At 43.0% G+C, this 17,082-nt stretch overlaps 1 protein-coding gene across 1 annotated transcript; it reads right to left on the bottom strand.

Moving 5' to 3' along the window:
- Window positions 1-1,588: 1,588 nt before the first annotated feature.
- Window positions 1,589-15,982, bottom strand: TMEM171 (transmembrane protein 171). The gene is made up of 6 exons (XM_027671576.1): window positions 15,911-15,982; window positions 15,397-15,615; window positions 10,380-10,462; window positions 9,224-9,917; window positions 7,379-7,520; window positions 1,589-1,924 (listed from the first exon to the last, which is right to left on the bottom strand). Exons 4-6 carry the CDS (start codon window positions 9,852-9,854, stop codon window positions 1,696-1,698), a joined length of 1,002 nt encoding a protein of 333 aa, XP_027527377.1. The 5' UTR covers window positions 9,855-9,917; window positions 10,380-10,462; window positions 15,397-15,615; window positions 15,911-15,982; the 3' UTR covers window positions 1,589-1,695.
- Window positions 15,983-17,082: the final 1,100 nt, after the last annotated feature.

The raw sequence follows: 17,082 nt of genomic DNA, 5'->3' as shown, positions 1-17,082 counted from the left end.
TGGCAAACCATAGTTTGTATTGCAGATGGCATATAAGGAGCAGCACCCTTGAAAAACTCATGAGGTAAAAAACATTTGAGAGAAAAGAGGACAATATGCCTACTGGCTTTTGTGGATTCCCTTTTTTCATACAGACATTTCCCATGGCTGAGTCATGCCAGTTTAATCAGCTCCCACATACAAAATCCCTCTTTGTGCTGTGTTTGCTCATTACTTTGCGTGCATAAGCCCCTCAGCTCTATTGCTGGCTAAATATACCTCTTGCTGGCTGGTTTGTTTTTGTGTGGCTACACAAAGAGCTGCTCTAGCATGACTGAGTGAACAACACAGTTGGAAAAGGCAAATGCAGGAGCTTCTGAACATCTCTCTGAAGCACTCAGCAGGTGAGGGGCATGTTCATAGAAGGATGACAGAAGGTAACCACCTTTCGCTAGGCACAGGAGGGAATTTGAATGCTTAATTCACAGTTACAGCCAGATTCAGCAAGGCAGAATACAAGTTGAGGTGTAGGTGAGGTCCCAAAGCACGCAGGTGTTCAGAGACTCAGCTGAACAATACAGACATCCTCTTGCAAGATGTTTTAATGATGGCAAGTTCACCAGCCTAAAGATTAGCTTTGCCACTTTTTCTGGGCACAGAATCATGTCTGTTTTTCTCAAACAGGGTTCAGAGCAAGTTGTAAACTGTCAAAGATTACCTGCTACAAGCAAACCCTTCTGCTCAGGAAGAGGTGCAAACAACCACGATATAGAACTAGAACCTCCATCCGGAGGACAGGCTACTACCACTAACCTAGGGGCTGCAGAGGGATGGAGGAGCTAAGAGGGTTGTATTTCTGAAGGCTCTGTCAAGTGCTGTGTTGGTTAAAAACATCTGTTGCATGTGTTTCCACAAAACTGCCTCTCCTGCATTTACTGATAAGTAATGTCTGCACCTGGAAGATACCATTGCTTTGTGGCGCTCACTCTCACACAACAAGCACTCCTTGTATAAACCATGAATGATGATATAAAACTGCAGTATAATCTCCCTGAAATCAGTCATTACCACAGTTAAACTGTTAGCCTATTAACTATCCTCAGGGTTGCCTCTGGGCTCTTAACTGTAGCTAAAACTGATTTTCATAGGGATTATACTTACATAAGGACCAGAGACAGTCTAAATAAAGCTATGGAGTGTTTGTTACCAGGCAGAACAAAATGTAACCATTTAAGTTCTTCACAGCATCTCTGGTACCAAGCTTAAACATCCTTATTTGCGAATGGTCTCAGGATACTTACAAAGTCAATAACTTCGCAAACCACTATTTTCCACAAAAGTCATGCAAAAATAGAAATGAAAACACTTCCTAATTATTTCTCTTTTTTTTAAGCTCCAAACAGATTTAATTAAAATAATCAAAAAAGTTGGTCTTTACTTAACGCCTTCATTATAAAAAGAACAATTAAAAATAAGAACTGAAGCTGTAACAGAACAAGATGAGTGTTTAACATTCCTGCAGTGAACTCCCTTCAGACTACTTTAGCAGAAGCCTAGCATTATCTATTATTTCTTGAAATCCAAATTCATTGTTCTTCCTGGTGAAAAATTAGACACAGCCAACATTATTGCTTTTATTACAAAATGTAAATAAATTCAAAAATTGTAAATCTCTGTGTACAATTTAATTTAAAAATTAAGTCAACTGACAGTCTTCTATGAGCTGATGTCAGATGTGGCTAAGGAAATAGATGAAAAAGATGAGGAAGAAGATGGTGAATATTCATTATTTGTTATTGATGCTTTTTCTTCATATTTTGGAGGAGATTCAGAGCAGAGGTATAGCATTGGTAAAATATCTGAAGGTGAGCTGCTTCCAGAAATTGTACATATGGTTTCATAGTCTCTAACAGCAACCATTCTTTCATCATCTGCAAGCTGTGCTCTATAAAACACAAAACTGTGTATTAGCATAATTCATTTATCTACAGTGAGTGAAATTCTACTTGACTTACATAAACATACATGTATGCACACACTTCCTAAAAATCCCTGAAGCAAAGAACTTGCACAAGAATTAGGAGTTCATTTGGTGGGCTACATTATGACTCATACGAAAATTCTATTATTTCAGAGAGGAAGGGCAAAACAAGCTCCCTTCTAACCTCTCAAATCACCAGTCACAGCCTGGCTTATGGGCATTAGCTGCTTTCAGCAGTGCTATCTCACAATCTTATTAAATTTTCTTGTGATCCAAAGCTCCTAATGTATCTTCCCTTTTGTAGTATATCACATACACACTGTCCCCTTCCCTTATGAAAGAGAGTTACTAGACTTAGAACTGCATCACAAAAATCACAATCCTGAGCCATTTGAGACCCCGCATGAAAGGCCATCTGAAACTTTTACTAGGCATTCCAGCAATCCATGACAGACATAAGGAGTCATATTCCTGCTCAGAGCCAGAGGAACAGAAGCAACCAGACATGACCAGATTGCAAAGTTCCCAGTGACATTCAAGGCAGGCAGCCAAGTATTCACTGTCCTCTTCTGACGATCACAACTGAATCCAAACTGGTTGAACCCACATTGTTCTGATACCCTGCTCATCTTGCCCTCAGCACATTGCTTCAGCTGCTTTCCAAGGAAAGAGAAGAACTCCTCTCTCCTCATGACTCGCTCCCAGAGCTGACTTTTGCCTTTGTGCATACATCTGTACCAGTACTGAGTGAGGAGCAGGAATACAGTGCATAGTCACCTCATCTTCAGTGCTGTGACTGATCGGTGAGGGTGCATGTTTAATAGAGAGAGAAATACTAAAAGACAAATGCTGAGGTGCTATGTAACAGGTTGCAGGAATAAAAAAAAAATAATTCTGGGATCAGACCACGACTCAGCTTACTACAAGCTTTCTCATCCAGCACAGCCTTCACCACAGCATTTGCTGACAGAATACCAAGCAATGGACTGAAGAGGCAAATCACCTTTGCCTAGTAGCCATCCATATATGAAATATTATTCTCTGCCATATTTGGGATCTTCAACCATGGCACTATGTTATGAGCAATGAGGCCATTGCTTCTCTTCTATTAAAGCACCTCCAGTCACAGAATACCAAAGCAGGAGGTCAGAGATTCTGGGTTTCTGTATCCAGCATTGAGGTGTTTTATCCATTCCACTAGACACTGTCTCAACAAAGTGCCTCTTTGTGTATACATGCTCACAAGACAGAGAAGTCCAGACAGGCAATCAACAATGCTGACCGGATCACACAAAGTTCAGAGCACCAAAACTGAATATTTCTGTGTTGAGACAGTTGATCCAGCTGGAGAGGATTTTGAAGAATTGATGAAGGAAAGAGAGGTTGACTGGTATGTCAGCTCTCTTTGCTGCTCTGTGCACCAGCAGGGAGGGCTCACAGAAAGTCTGAGGAACTAGGTTTTTTGCCATTCTCCCACCACCCTTTATTTGACCTTTTTCAGTGCAGGACGCACTCTTTGAGTTCTTTCACACCCTTTGATAATCCCTTTCCAAGCAACACTGCAGAAAAGGGTATGTGGGTCCTGGTCAATGAGTCACCAATGCCCTGGCAGCCAGGAGGGACAACTGTGTCCTGGGGGGCATCAGGCAAAGCATCCCCAGCCGGTCAAGGGACGGGATTGTCCCACTCTGCTCTGCACTGGGGTGGCCTCACCTTGAATATTGTGTGCAGTTTGGGGCACCACAATATAAGAAAGATATTGAAATCTTAGAGAGTGTCCAATTGGAGGGCAGAGAAGATGGTGAAGGGCCTTGAAGGGAAGTCGTATAAGGAGCAGCTGAGGTCACTTGGTCTGTTCAGCCTGAAGAAGAGGAGACCAAGGGGAGACCTCATTGCAGTCTACAACTTCCTTGTGAGGGGAAAAGGAGGGGCAGACATGGATCTCTTCTCTGTGGTGACCAGTGACAGGATCAGAGGGAGTGGCCTGAAGTTGTGTCGGGGAGGTTTAGGCTGAGTATCAGGAAAAGGTTTGCACCCAGAGGGTGGGTGGGGACTGGAACAGGCTCACCAGGGAAGTGGTCACAGCATCAAGCCTGTCTGAGTTCAAGAAGCATTTGGACAACACTCTCAGACACATGATGTGATTCTTGAGGCTGTCCTGTGCAGGGCCAGGAGCCGGACTCAATGATCCTTGCAGGTCCCTTCCAACTCAAGATATACTATGATGGTATGAATCTTGCACATTTTACCAAGCACATGGCAGGCAGCCCACATCTGAACTCAGAGCCTGAAATTGCAGGATAGAGAGGACTTGTGGCTCTCAGTTTGCTGCCCTGTCCTTTTTCAGACAAGTGGTACAAAAGTCACTCTCTCAGCTGCTTGAAACTCCGCAGCAGGTCCAGGTTCACACTCAGGACAAGTAATTTCTTCACACACATCCATTTGCTTTCTACATACATCAGTGAACATGTCAGAAGGGAGTTACAGCACATGCTGGAGCTGTAGCACAGACAGGCTCAGTGTGGTGCCTAACTCCAGCAGTAGGAGCAGCTGGTATGAAGCACCATCCAGCTGCGGATACCTTCACCCTGCCCAAAAAGAACAGTTGTGTCATGTAAATTTTCTTTTTCAGCAGCAGGAGCTTACTGGCTCTCCTATTGCTCTGTCCTTTGATTGCATTAGTATAACTCCAAGAGCTGATATATTTCACTTGCAACATGACAACAGGCAAAAACTTCTATACTGAACAAAATAAAATGTTTCTTCACACAACAATTCATGCCTGGTCATAAGAGCTGCTGTCCTCCACAAAGCACTTTTGTTCTATCAATTCTGACATCTTCTCATCCCTACATCTACTCTTGTCATCCTGAATTGGCAGGTAGGCACTGAGTAATCAACAGATTCTCATCAGCTTAGTACAAAAAGAACTCTCTCTACAGCAATTTAAGTGGAAAAGCAGCAAACTGAGTGAACCGTGTGTATAGCTAGGCCTTAACAGGCATTGCAACCCTCAACACAAGTCATCAACCTCAAGCTGGACAACCTCAGCCCATGGAAACCAAACACTGAGTATCTCTTTTCCCTAGGTGATATGAATATGCTCATTTTTTTGTTTGGGGTCCAGTCCCCCTGTGCACGAGAGTGTTATACTGGTAGCAAGGAAGAGTGAGTAAGGTTTTTGATAGAGGTGTTTATTCTATGTTAATAAAGAAGAAAGTGATTTTGACAAAAGGCAAAACCACAGTCTGGGTTGTGCTAACAGCAACAGAAGGAGACATTTGCCGTCTCCAGCACTGATGGGGAGAATGAGTTTGGAGGAGGGCACTACAAAACAAGATAGTACAATGCGCTTGTTGAGAGTGATTGACTAGAGAACTGAGTTGATCACACAGCGAAGCTGAACCTCAACAATCCACCAGGTATACTTCAAAGGATTGCTAAAAAAACCCCACAGACATGTCTGTACAAAGTGTGGTAACAAGAACAAACATCATTGCTAACACAAGCATCCCTTTCCAGTGGCATTTAGGCCTTCAGGCAGGGAAAGGGTTTGTGCTTGCTTGCTTCAAAAGGCAGATTAGCACTAGAGTTTTGAAGTACCATTGACATCAGGCACATAGTTGGTACAGCTGGTCATGGAACACACTCCCTTATGTGGGTGGAAAAATCTGGACTACAGTGGAAAGCTCTTAAAGCAGCAGTCCATCAACTACTATGACTGGATACAGCCAGGCAGCTGAGGCTCTTAGAATAACAGAATTGTTAAGCTTGGAAAAGATCTTCGAGATCGTCAAGTCCAACTGACAACCTAGCACCATCACCATTAAACCATGTCCTCACTATTAAACGATATCCACAGGATTTTCCAACACTTCAGGGGATGGTGACTCCACAACTTTACTGCGCAGTTTGTTCCAATGCTTTACAAACCTTTCTGTGAAAAGGTTTCCAAACATACAGCTAAGATAAACCAACCCTAGCACAACCTGATATCATTTCCTCTTGTCCAGTCACTTGTTACCTGGCAGAGGAGGCTGACCTTCACCTTGCCAAAACCTCCTTTCAGGTAGTTGAGAGAACAATACGGTATCCCTTGAGCCTCCTTTTCTCCAGACTGAAAGACTCCCACTCCCTCAGTCAGTCCTCAGAGGATTTGTGCTTCAGACCCTTCATGAGCTTTGATGCCCTTCTCTCATCTCATCATGCTCTAGCACCTCAGTATTTTTCTTGTCATGAGGGGCCCAAAACTAAACCATGGAATCACAGAATGGTCTGGATCATCTAGTTCCAACCCCACTGTGCCATGGATAGGGATATCTTTCACTAGACCAGTTTGCTCAGAACTCCATCCAATCTGGTATTAAACACTTCCAGGGATAGGACATTCACAGCTTCTCTGGGCAACCTGTTCCAGTGCTTTACCACCCTCACAGTAAAGAATTTCTTCCTAATATCTAATCTAAACCTACTCTTTCAATTTGAAATCATTTCTCCTTGTCCTGTCACTACATGCTCTTCTAAGTCCCTCTCCATCTTGTAGGCTCCCTTCAGATACTGGAAAGCTGCAATTAGGTCACCCTGAAGCTTTCTCTTTTCCAGGTTGAACAAACCCAATTCTCTCAGCATTTTCTCAAAGCAGAAATACTCCAGACTTCTATAACAAACTTGGTGGCTTTCTCTAGACTTGCTCCAACAGGTAATTTGGCAGCTCCTAATCCCTGAGCTTGGTGGTGGCAGCATCTAGCACATCAGCTATACAAAATGTATTTAAAGAATGGCTGCATGGGTAAGGCACATCATCTTGAGATGAAGTTGGCTTCACAACCTCCCTTATCAGCTCTCTGGTCATTCCTGCAATATCAAAGTATCCTTTGATCTCGACACACTGCCAGAGTAGGAACAAGGCAGACCAGCACAGGACATCTCACTTCCTCAAGCAGTGAGATAAGGGACACAGGAGAACTGAGCACACTGACAGATAAAGTGACTGTGGGTAGATGTCATGAAGGGCTTGGTGCATTCGTTCTACAGAGGCTTCTAAAATATGGCAATGTGGATATCATGCCGTTGAAGCACTGCTGCCAGGGGCATCTTCTCTTGGACAACCTGTGGAAGAAATCCACTCTAAGGGCCACTGATCTAAGACTTTGTTTTCACTTTAGACATTCTTTCCAATCATAATAAACTGGTAAGAATTTAATCCTCATAAAGGACATTTTGCAGTTTGTAATTTCTCTTGTATACTGCAATGTTTTAATGCCAAGTCAAGTAAGGTAGTTGAAGTAAGTTAAGTTATGCACTAGAAAACTTTGTTATGGCTAGTAGTTAATTAACAGTGACTATATAAGATCATAAATCTCAGATACCTTGAGAAACAGCTCAGATTTCCAAAGACAGAGAAGAACACAGCCTTACCCATCAGTGAAGATAGAGTGATATGGTGGAGGATTTTCACTTGTAGGCAAAACACTTGACATAAGACAATGTGTCACAGTTGGTGACATAGGGTCAGCAAAATAAGGAGGTGGTGGGGGTGGGAATACCATTACAGCATCACCTAGAATTAAAAACACCAATTACTACCTCTGAAAAACTGAGCATCACTGGTTATTTTAACAGTATCTTACAATTTGTACTTGCCACCTTTTAAGACAGAGTGCAATGATCCCACATACAGAATTGTTATATTCTAGGCTGTTAGAGAATGCCAGAGGTACATTCAAAACCAAAATCATTGAAAAATAAAGATGCAGCATATTCATAAATGAAAAATTTAATTTAGAAAACTAAATTTCTAAAAAAAATTAAATTTCTGGGGAAGGGGACTGTTCCATGTAGCTAAGAGACACAAACACTGTTGTCTGTCTTCAGAAACTGAAAGTGCAAAGCACAGTTACTGTTGGCTCATTTTAAGGGTAGGCAAGTATTTAGTTTTACTCACATGTCTAAAATAGGTCAGTCTAAGTTTCTGCACATCTACTGCCATGCTATAATGAAAGAATTCAAGTAATTAATGGTTCCGATGACTGATTTTGTGCGCCTTGACAGTTTCTCTACTGAATTACTTGCAGATCAAGGAACAATAACCACAACCAGGACTATTGATACACAGTTTGCTATTAAGTGTACTATGCAGCATATCTGCCAATTGCAACTTCGGAATTGAAGTTTGAAACTTTTTTTTAAAAAACAAAGTTTGTATCAGTCAGTGAGCTGGCATAATTTACATAAACATTCAAAGACGCCTGGCACCTTTTCTTCCTTTGTAATTTGTGTGCTGGGACAGTTCAGAGAGCATCAAAATTCTTGATTTGTGACGTAGGCAGTGTTTTCTAACGAAGTCACCATTGTTCCAGAACAACACTGAAAATCAGACCTCTACCCTCAGCCTTTCAGTTTTACTTTTCCTGACTGAAGTATAAAAGGAATCCACTAATTTCACTTTCTTGCCTTAAAAGACAATCTGAATTCCTTCCTACTGCTTTATCCTGGTGGCTGGAAAACTGACTTCAAAGCCTCCTGTTTCCTAAAGGTCACCAGGTTACAGGTCTATAAACAGGTTTGAATTTCATTATGAATTTCAAGTTCAGTCAATCAGATGACAGTCAAGCAATGACTGACTTTTAATTAATCAGTGAGTTTACTACAATAATCAGCGTAATCAGAATTATCAGAACAACCTACGCATGGAATGTATTTATTTGGCATTAAACCAGTGCTACATACAGAGTATTATTCTCTGCTAACATACCACATTTGCTCAAAAACTGTGCAATTAGCTGAGGCATCTTGCAATTATATCTCTGATGGACAGAAGATATGGCCGTAATTTAAAAAAAAAATACAATACACTGCTTATGAATCAGATTCTTCTGTTTAAGGAGTTAGAGGCTCAAGGTTAAAAGAAATCTTAAATATAGTCACAGAATTCATTAGACCTGTGATCTGCAGCGTCAACTACATCCTTTGAGAAAGGAATTGGGATTGGACTCATTAGTGTCATGTTATGTTGCTTCCTTTACACAGACAGTCAGACCTTCTTTTTTATGCCAAAGGAGAGGTTTTCCTTTGTGAGAAAGGTAGATGAACTGACCATACAGAAAACATATGACACAAAGCAACATTCTTCTGTTTTGGCTGGCTTGACATGCCAGAACTGACATGCCTAGAACTTGAATAAGTAATATTCAGAGATAAATAATTAGTGAGAAAAAATCCCTACTAACTCTCAAATATAAAGTTCCAACATTATTTACCCACCTACTGTAACGTGAAAAGATTCAGGGCTCTGAGGATGTTCTTCACTTTCACAAGATTCATGGTTGAGATTTAAGTTTTGTTTCTTTTTAACATGAGCTATCACAAAGAAACACAACCCAGTGAGCACAATCAAAGGTCCCATGATTTGAAGTGACAGGAATCCACAGCCCTGGAGGTTCACATCAGAACTGCCGGTGTGGTTGAGTTGTATGGTATGCCAACCAGGGCTGCAACCAGGAACCCAAATTCCCAGGATGCTAATTAGCATTCCACTAGTTAAAAACAGGAATCCAAATATGAGAAACTGGGCAAACTGACAGTTTCCATGGCAAAAAACAAGGCTGTACACCTGCTCATTTTGCAATTGTCTTTGTCTCATATACATCCTTGCCCTTGATCGTGCCAGTAAAACACAAACCAGTCCAGTTACAGCCAGCACTGGCCCAGCAGCCTTAAGGACCTCATTACAGTCACTGAAGGTTCCGGATGGGCATGACTGGAGAATAAAGACTGAAAGCAGGAATCCAGCACACAGCAACACAGTTCCAAAAACAAAAAGGAAAAAAATAAGTTTCCCATGCTGTCCGTTATTTCCTTCACCTCCTGGTGCAGGAACAGCCACTGGATACATTACAACAGAATCTCCTCAAGCAGATGAGTTGTTAGCATTAAATGGCAGCAAACTACAGTAGATCTGTGAACATGAAAATACAAAAATCAAAAGAAAAAAACCTCAGAGACTAGCTACATTATATTTTCTACTTCCAATTTTGCTACTCAGCCTTTATTGTATACTCTCCTGTACTTTCTCTTTTGTAGTACCTCCACTATGGATTACAGGGCCTAATCAAGTCTGCTGGTGTTAAATGCCAATACAAAGACCGAATTTGCTTTAGTTATACTTAAATCAACTGTAATTGCTGTTGCACAGCTAAATGAACTGTTTCTTTAGAGAAACAGTCTTATGATTAAGAAGACATTATTTTCAAAGGCTGAACATTTGGAACAAGCACAGGTTAGCTTTCCCCTTGAAAACAGAAAGCTACAGGAAACTTCTGTGACCAGCAGGGAGTGACAGCTTTTGAGAGACAGTATTCTACTGCAAATAAGCAATGACTATTGGACTTTTTAACCAAGTAAAACTTCTAATACATACCTTTTCAAAGCACATAAGTCTTGCTTCTCCTTCTACAGGTAATAAAGTCCTTTCTGTTTCTCTTCTTAAATCAGCTTCCTGTTCTATATAGTTGTAAAAGTAAGCATAGAGAAAATTTTTCATTCTGTTCTGAAATGACCAAAAAAAAAAAATCACCAAATCCCAAACCCCTACATTCTAAATACCATGTAGTTCAACTCTCACTGATTCCATAGTTAGAGTTAGTAAGCATAGTGCTCTTACACTTCAACTTCCCCTACTTCTGAATCCTTTGTCTGTGCTCCAAAAATCTTTTAAAAATTAACAAAGGCAGTTCGCAGAAGGCTTGTGAGCCCACAAGAGTCTAGATTCAGAAGTAAAATAGAAGAAAATAGAAAATAGTGTTGAGGTCAATAACAGCTCATATGGATAACAAATCTGCTGGATGTGGGTAAACTGCAGCTGGGAAAGCCTAACTGAAAGTTAGAAGAGAGTTCCATTCAGTGAGCTCTAGGGAAAAAAAAAAAGCAAAAATTCTGCCATTACTGACAAGGAAGTTTGTGCTGCTCTGACACTCTGGCCTACAGGGCTCAGATGAACATCTGTACTCCCCTCCACGGTGAATAGCAACCATGGAGATCTTGGCTATCATCCATCAAAAGCCAACTTGAAACACAGGGGAAGTTCAGACTACAGAAAAGAACAAGTCTCATAGATAAACCATGAAAAAAGCCGTTCCATACCAAGTGTAGGAAGTATCATGCTGCACTGTTTTACCACTGCTCATGCTGCACTGTTTTACCAGTGCCCTCTTCCCCTTACCAGCAGTCTCCCATGACAGAGAATTTCACCTATGACTTAGATATATGAGGAAGGATATATATAGGGACTGGTGAAGTTTGTCACAGATGGAAGCAGGAAATTGACTTAGTTACTGCTGTTTGTTAGTTAACCTTCAGCCTTTTCTCTACCAGCTTCCACTGCCCTGCTACTAATTCAGATGACTGGAAGCTAAAACACAGTCCGATTAGATTGGATCCTCCTTACATATGCCTCACCAACAGTTATTCCACAAGAAAAACAAAGTATCATTATGAGATTTCTGGAAGCAAACTGTTGAACATGCGTCAGCCACAACATGCTTTGTGTCACTCCCCAGTAACTGCAGCGCCCCACTGGGATGAAAACAAAACACAACCATAAAACCCCCTAGTCACTCAAATACATAATTATTTATCTGCAATGCAAGGCAATCTTAGCCACTTGTAAGAGCAGAACCCAAATAAAGAATTGGCTGAGCAGACACACGAATGATGAAGTTACAACAGGTTTTACTGTTGAACATCAAACGAGGTCCACCAACAGCACAGGAGAAGGCAGAGCATATCATGCAGTTAAAAGGCACAGTAAGCACAAGACTTGACAGATAAGGAAACACAGCAAGAAGGCCACTGCAGGAAGCAACAAAATCTCCTATCTGGCTATCTTGAATAGTAAAACTGAAGGACCTTCCCTTAATGTGTTCCACTACTGTGATCAGTTAATTTGTAAACTATGTCTGCAAAGTGATTCTTCAAGGTTCTGAATTTAGTCTAGCCCTCTACTAAGATTGGTCTGAAAAACTGCTAACTGAGGTTCCCTTGGTAGAAGAGTCAGATTTACACTGGGGAAAAAATGGTTATAAAGAGCACTAAAGATAGGACATCTTGTCACAAAAAAAAAAGAAATTACAGAAACTCTGATTGATTTCAAATGGAAGACCTTTACCTCAGCACACTTTCAATACTCCATGAGCTACAGTCAGTCTGAAGGCTCTTCTTCTGAGCAGAGAAAATGGATTGGGTTAGTCACTCTCCCTTCCTTGATTACAGTGGTCTTTCCTAAATTAATAAAATTGTTTCTGATAACTGCATATGCTCTTTCCTGTCTAGAAATTTTCCCTATTCTCATAAGTTACCCGAGGTGGCTGAGATTTACTGACTTACCAACAAATATACAAAGCTGACTAAAGGGCCTCTGAAACACACACACAAAAAAAGAACACCACCAAAAAAAAAAAAAATCCCAACAAAACCCAGTTCCAGACACAACTGTCTTGAGATATTTTTCTGCTGAGGCACATTAACCGTTATAACAACACCACACTATAATTAGACAGAACTCTAAAGCCTTTCTTTGCAGTTCCCTCTAGGGAAGAAAACATAGACATAAGTACAAGTAAATTAGGACAAAAGAAAAAATGTGAAAGGGGGAAAAAGAAGTAAATACAAATGTATAGCCCCGAAAAAGAAAAATCTAGAGGTTTGTTCTCATTACTCCAACACAGCGTCTGCTTCTCTTTCACCAATCTTGTTATGAGATTAAGTTAAAACACACATTAGAAATTAAGCATGTGCATATTTTTTCAATTCTTTCAGGCCACAAAAGAAGGAACATTTAGAACAGTCTGTTGTGGCTTTGAAGATGAAAGCCACAGATTCTGTGCTGCAAAATCCAAGAGAGGACTAATTTTCATTTACACTACCATGAAATTTAAACAGAAAACCTCATGCAAGATTAAGCTTTATTTCTTGTGTTTCAATAAAAAGTATCTTAACAAAGAAGTAAGCCTTAAATTGACTGTGTGCTTGAAATATTTCCACTAGATCTGATATCCCCACAGGCATATTGATATAGGGGAATTTACCCTTTGGGGAAAAGGGAATTGGAAACATAGCTGGTAATGGAAGTCTGGTTATAAGCTTAACTTAAATGATATAGTGCTTCACCTTTTTCTAAGTCAGGCCCATGCCAGGTATATGGAACAGGAAATAACATCACAACTTCTTGCCATTTCTGTGTATAACAGTTGTATTACAACTTTCACATTATGGGCAACTTCAAGAATTTGAAAACATTTCTGCTACAATTCTTCTTCAGCCTTCAGAGGACAAAAAAGTCCTATTGTCCAAGATTTCCACTGCAAACACCAGAGCTATAAATTTACTTTCCTCTTACTCATATGAAATTTGATAGCCTCATGCAGACATTATGAATTCAGGAACACAGAATTAAAAAGAAAAAAAAAAAAGCATTGGAAGAATTACAACACTGCTAACCCTCTGTTTTATGCTTCTCAGACTAGGCCCAGTTCCCCCTCTTTTTGCTTGCAAAAGCACACAAATACTTTCATGCAGAAGGATCAGGTCTAGTCTGTATTGCTATTTCAAAAACTATAATACCCTGTCAGTTGTAGTCCACAATGGAAATCCCAGTAGAATTTTCAAGCCATCCTTTTCAAGGACTTCAAACTTTGGAAAAAGTGGAAAGCTTGAACTGCTATTGGGAAGTTGCCACTGCGTGATTATTTTCTGTCATGTCTTATTTTATTTTTCTTCCCAGGTTTCAAATTAAATCACGATTCCTTATAGGTCAAGCTACCTGTAAGGAAAAATTCTCTCAACTTCATTCAGTTTAACTTCCATGTCAAAACATGAATGGCTCCCTACTTCTTCTCATTCCCTATGCCTAATTTCCTTCTTTGTTCTCATCTGCCTCTGTACCCACACAATTTTCTGTTCTTTACACACACAGAGTTTCCCCCTGGACTGGACTCTTAACCTGACATTCAGCAGAGACACCCATCAATGAGTACAGCTGATTAAACTAAATTGGAATGTGCAACCTTCATCCCCACACTCTTCCCTCTCCATGGAGGAACTTATTTGAAGAACCAGGGGGAGATGCCCAAAGGATGTACTTTCAGTTTTCTACTTTCAAGCAACATTAAGACTACATACTCTAACAAGTTCTGAGATGTCAAATACATCCAATTTGATCTCTTATGTATGCAGTCTCTAATCAGTGCTTGACAATGCTCTTACGTCACAGAATATACAACTCTGATATCCTAGGAGGAAGATTCTAAGATTTAGACACTGTGTGTAAAGATTACTAACGAGGGAAACTCTGCCCATTCAGGTTGACAAAATCATTGTTTCAGCTCACAGTATAGGAAGGGTAATGCTGTGCTATGATTTATGACTTGCAGGTGGGCTAGGAGTCAGTGTCTAGAAAAGTGCTAGAAAACAGCTGCAGCAGGAAATTCCAGAAAGTGGGATCCTGCCAGTCTCCAGACACATGTGCCCCCGGGATCCTTCTCACCACAAACCAGAACTGTCAGGGATTCTGATCTGTGCTAGAAAGAACAGCATTCTGCAAAGCTGCCAACTCCTGTCCCTTTGGGCTTCAAGAGAAAAGCAGCTACAGTAAAAGCTAATCCACACATGTTCCTCACTCACTTCATCAGGGAAGAATACTGATGCCACAGCTGGATGCAAAGATGCCAAACACAATGAGGAGCTTGCAAAACAAAGCTTGGTAACCTGTTGGTTGGATGCCATGCAGGCAACTAGGACAGCACCTGGATTCAAAAATTAGCTCTGAACGGTTCCATGCTTGTGGGTGGGATGCTTTTTACATGACACACTAGTGGCACACAAGAGCCGTGGCAAAACATCTCCTATTTTCTAGAGTACCTGCAGGGAGACTGGGGAGAAGGCAGACACAGTTAAAGCCAGAGCTGACATTTTTCAAAAAGGTAACACAAGACAGATCATTTATGGGAATTCTGTCCCATAGGGCTGATGTACCTCAAAGTAGCAAAAGGCACAAGACAAAGAGACTTACAGATCTTTGGTGCACAGGACAGACCAAGGAGACCATCAGGGAGACGTAGGGCTCCAAAAGCTACCTGAAGCCATCCTGCCCCAGCTTCTTGAGGCTGGCCTGGGGCATTAAGCCACAGACAACTTAATGGACAAGCAAGTAAGCTCTACTCCATCTAGGAAAGGCAGCATTCCATGGCACACCCCTCCTCATGCAGCAGTGCATCAGGCATGCCCTATTCTAAGTCAATTGGTGTTTTAAGACACACTAAGGTCTTCAACAGGATGGACCATGTCCCGAAAGTTCCCGTACATCATTCTGGAGCAAGGAGTAGGGCAGGGCAGCCTGTCCACCACCTCTCCGCAAGGGAGCAGCATCTGAGCCTCCTCACCTGTGCACTCCCAGTCGCATGCCAGCATCAGCCACGAGAATACTGTGTGTCAGCAGAACAGATGAAGAGACCCCTTCAGAGATATTCCATCCTTTCACAGAGACGGCGTAAAGCTCACTGTGGAAGCAGTGTGGGGAGCCGTGGGCTCTCCAGGGAAAAGACCGGACACTTACGCCCCTGGTAATTCAGACGCCGGCTGGGGGCAGCTGCGCTCGCACCCTGCAGGAGAGTGAAAACACGGGAATGGCGGCGGCTGGGAGACGCGGCACGACCCCGCTCGCCCGCCGCGGCCCCTCACCGGGGGCAGACGGAGGACGAGCCGCCCTGGCGGCGCCCGCCCTCCGCGGCCCCTCTCACCGCGCTCCCGGGCTGCCCCCACACCCGGGACGGACCGTCCCCAACACCCCGAGACCCGGCTTTCCCCAGCCCGCCCCGCCGTGGCGGCACAGCCGCAGGGCCCCGCGGCCTCCCCGGGCGGCGCGGGCAAAGGCGGCCTTGCCCACCCCCCCCTTACCTTTCCGCGGCGCGAAGGACGCGGCAGCGCAGCCGGCGCCGCTATTTAAGCACCTGCGCCCAGCAGCGCGGGGCAGGGCCGGGCCGAGCCGCCCGGGGCAGCGGCGGCGCAGCAGCACCGCCTCCCCTGTGCCCAGCGCCCCGCCCGGCGGCGGCCCCGGCCGGCCCGGAGGGATGGCGGGGTCCTCCCGGCGGGCTGCGAGCCGGTCCCGGGGCGGTGCGGGTGTGTACGCTGCCCGGCTGCGACATCGCCAGGGTGATGTGCCGGAGCACGGGTGCAGGTCGCAGGGCAGGCCTGTGGCAGGCACCGCTGGAGTCTTGTGTACGTGGAAGGGTCTCGGGTGCCCCTGAAATACAGTGGCTTCGAGGTAAGGTAGGTGAGCAGCCCTCTGAGGCAGATAGTGCCACGTCTTCCGCTTCAGGAGCCCTTCTTTTTGTCGTCACTTTAGACTTACCAATGTTTGACTTACTTCGGCACACTTGGGAACTTGCTAGGCATTAAAGACAGGCGGAGCCTAGATATGACAGTTTTCTTTCAGTGTAGCCACTGGAAATGGGAGAAGATTCCTTCTTGCTAGGTATAGGCAGCATGGAGGAAGAAGCTGGCTTTGGAAGTTGAGGCAAGAGAGCTGTGACATGTAATAAGCAGCTGTGTGAGAGGACAAGGAGCCAGGGAAGAAAGACCACTTGTAAGTGGTGTAGCAGCGGTAGGACACTGGGTGAATGACAATGGGACTAAATCTTGCCCAGCTAGTTAGTAGCCAGTGAGGTCTGGGGGAAATAGTTTGGGTTTATGCAAGTCAAAACAAGATGAGCCAGAACAGGGATAGAGTGATGCCCAGGAAATAGATGTCAGGAGGAAAGGAGAGTGGATTAAAGTCTTGCTTGACAGGGAGGTAGTTTGGCTACATGGTAAAATTGGGAGGAAAAGTATGTATAGGTTTTTGAAGGCAATCTGGATTTGGGTAGAGAACTAGGCAAAACTTGGAATTGAATTGATAACCAAGAAGCGTATGAAAATATACATTGGGTGTAGGAAGGAGCTTGTAATGGAGTAGAAGACTTCAAGCTTTCCAGAGCTGTATGTTCCTGAGTGTTAGTGACCCTTTGCTGTCTCAACTGTTTTATGTCCCGACTCAGCTACCACTGACTGGAAGGTGACTTCAGTTGTGA

The sequence above is a fragment of the Neopelma chrysocephalum genome, unplaced genomic scaffold (assembly GCF_003984885.1).
Source record: "Neopelma chrysocephalum unplaced genomic scaffold, ASM398488v2 Primary Assembly neopelma1_97102, whole genome shotgun sequence".
NCBI lineage: Eukaryota > Metazoa > Chordata > Aves > Passeriformes > Pipridae > Neopelma > Neopelma chrysocephalum.
The sequence above is the reverse complement of the archived record's forward strand: the minus strand, read 5'-3'. Positions and strand labels throughout refer to the sequence as shown.

Coding starts and splice junctions, on each gene's coding strand:
- TMEM171 (XM_027671576.1), bottom strand. CDS start 9,854: ATGTATCCAGTGGCTGTTCCTGCACCAGGAGGTGAAGGAAATAACGGA. Junction 7,521..9,223: donor ATCTTTTCACGTTACAGTAG/GTGGGTAAATAA, acceptor TTTTAATTCTAG/GTGATGCTGTAATGGTATTC. Junction 1,925..7,378: donor CACTCTATCTTCACTGATGG/GTAAGGCTGTGT, acceptor TGTGTTTTATAG/AGCACAGCTTGCAGATGATG.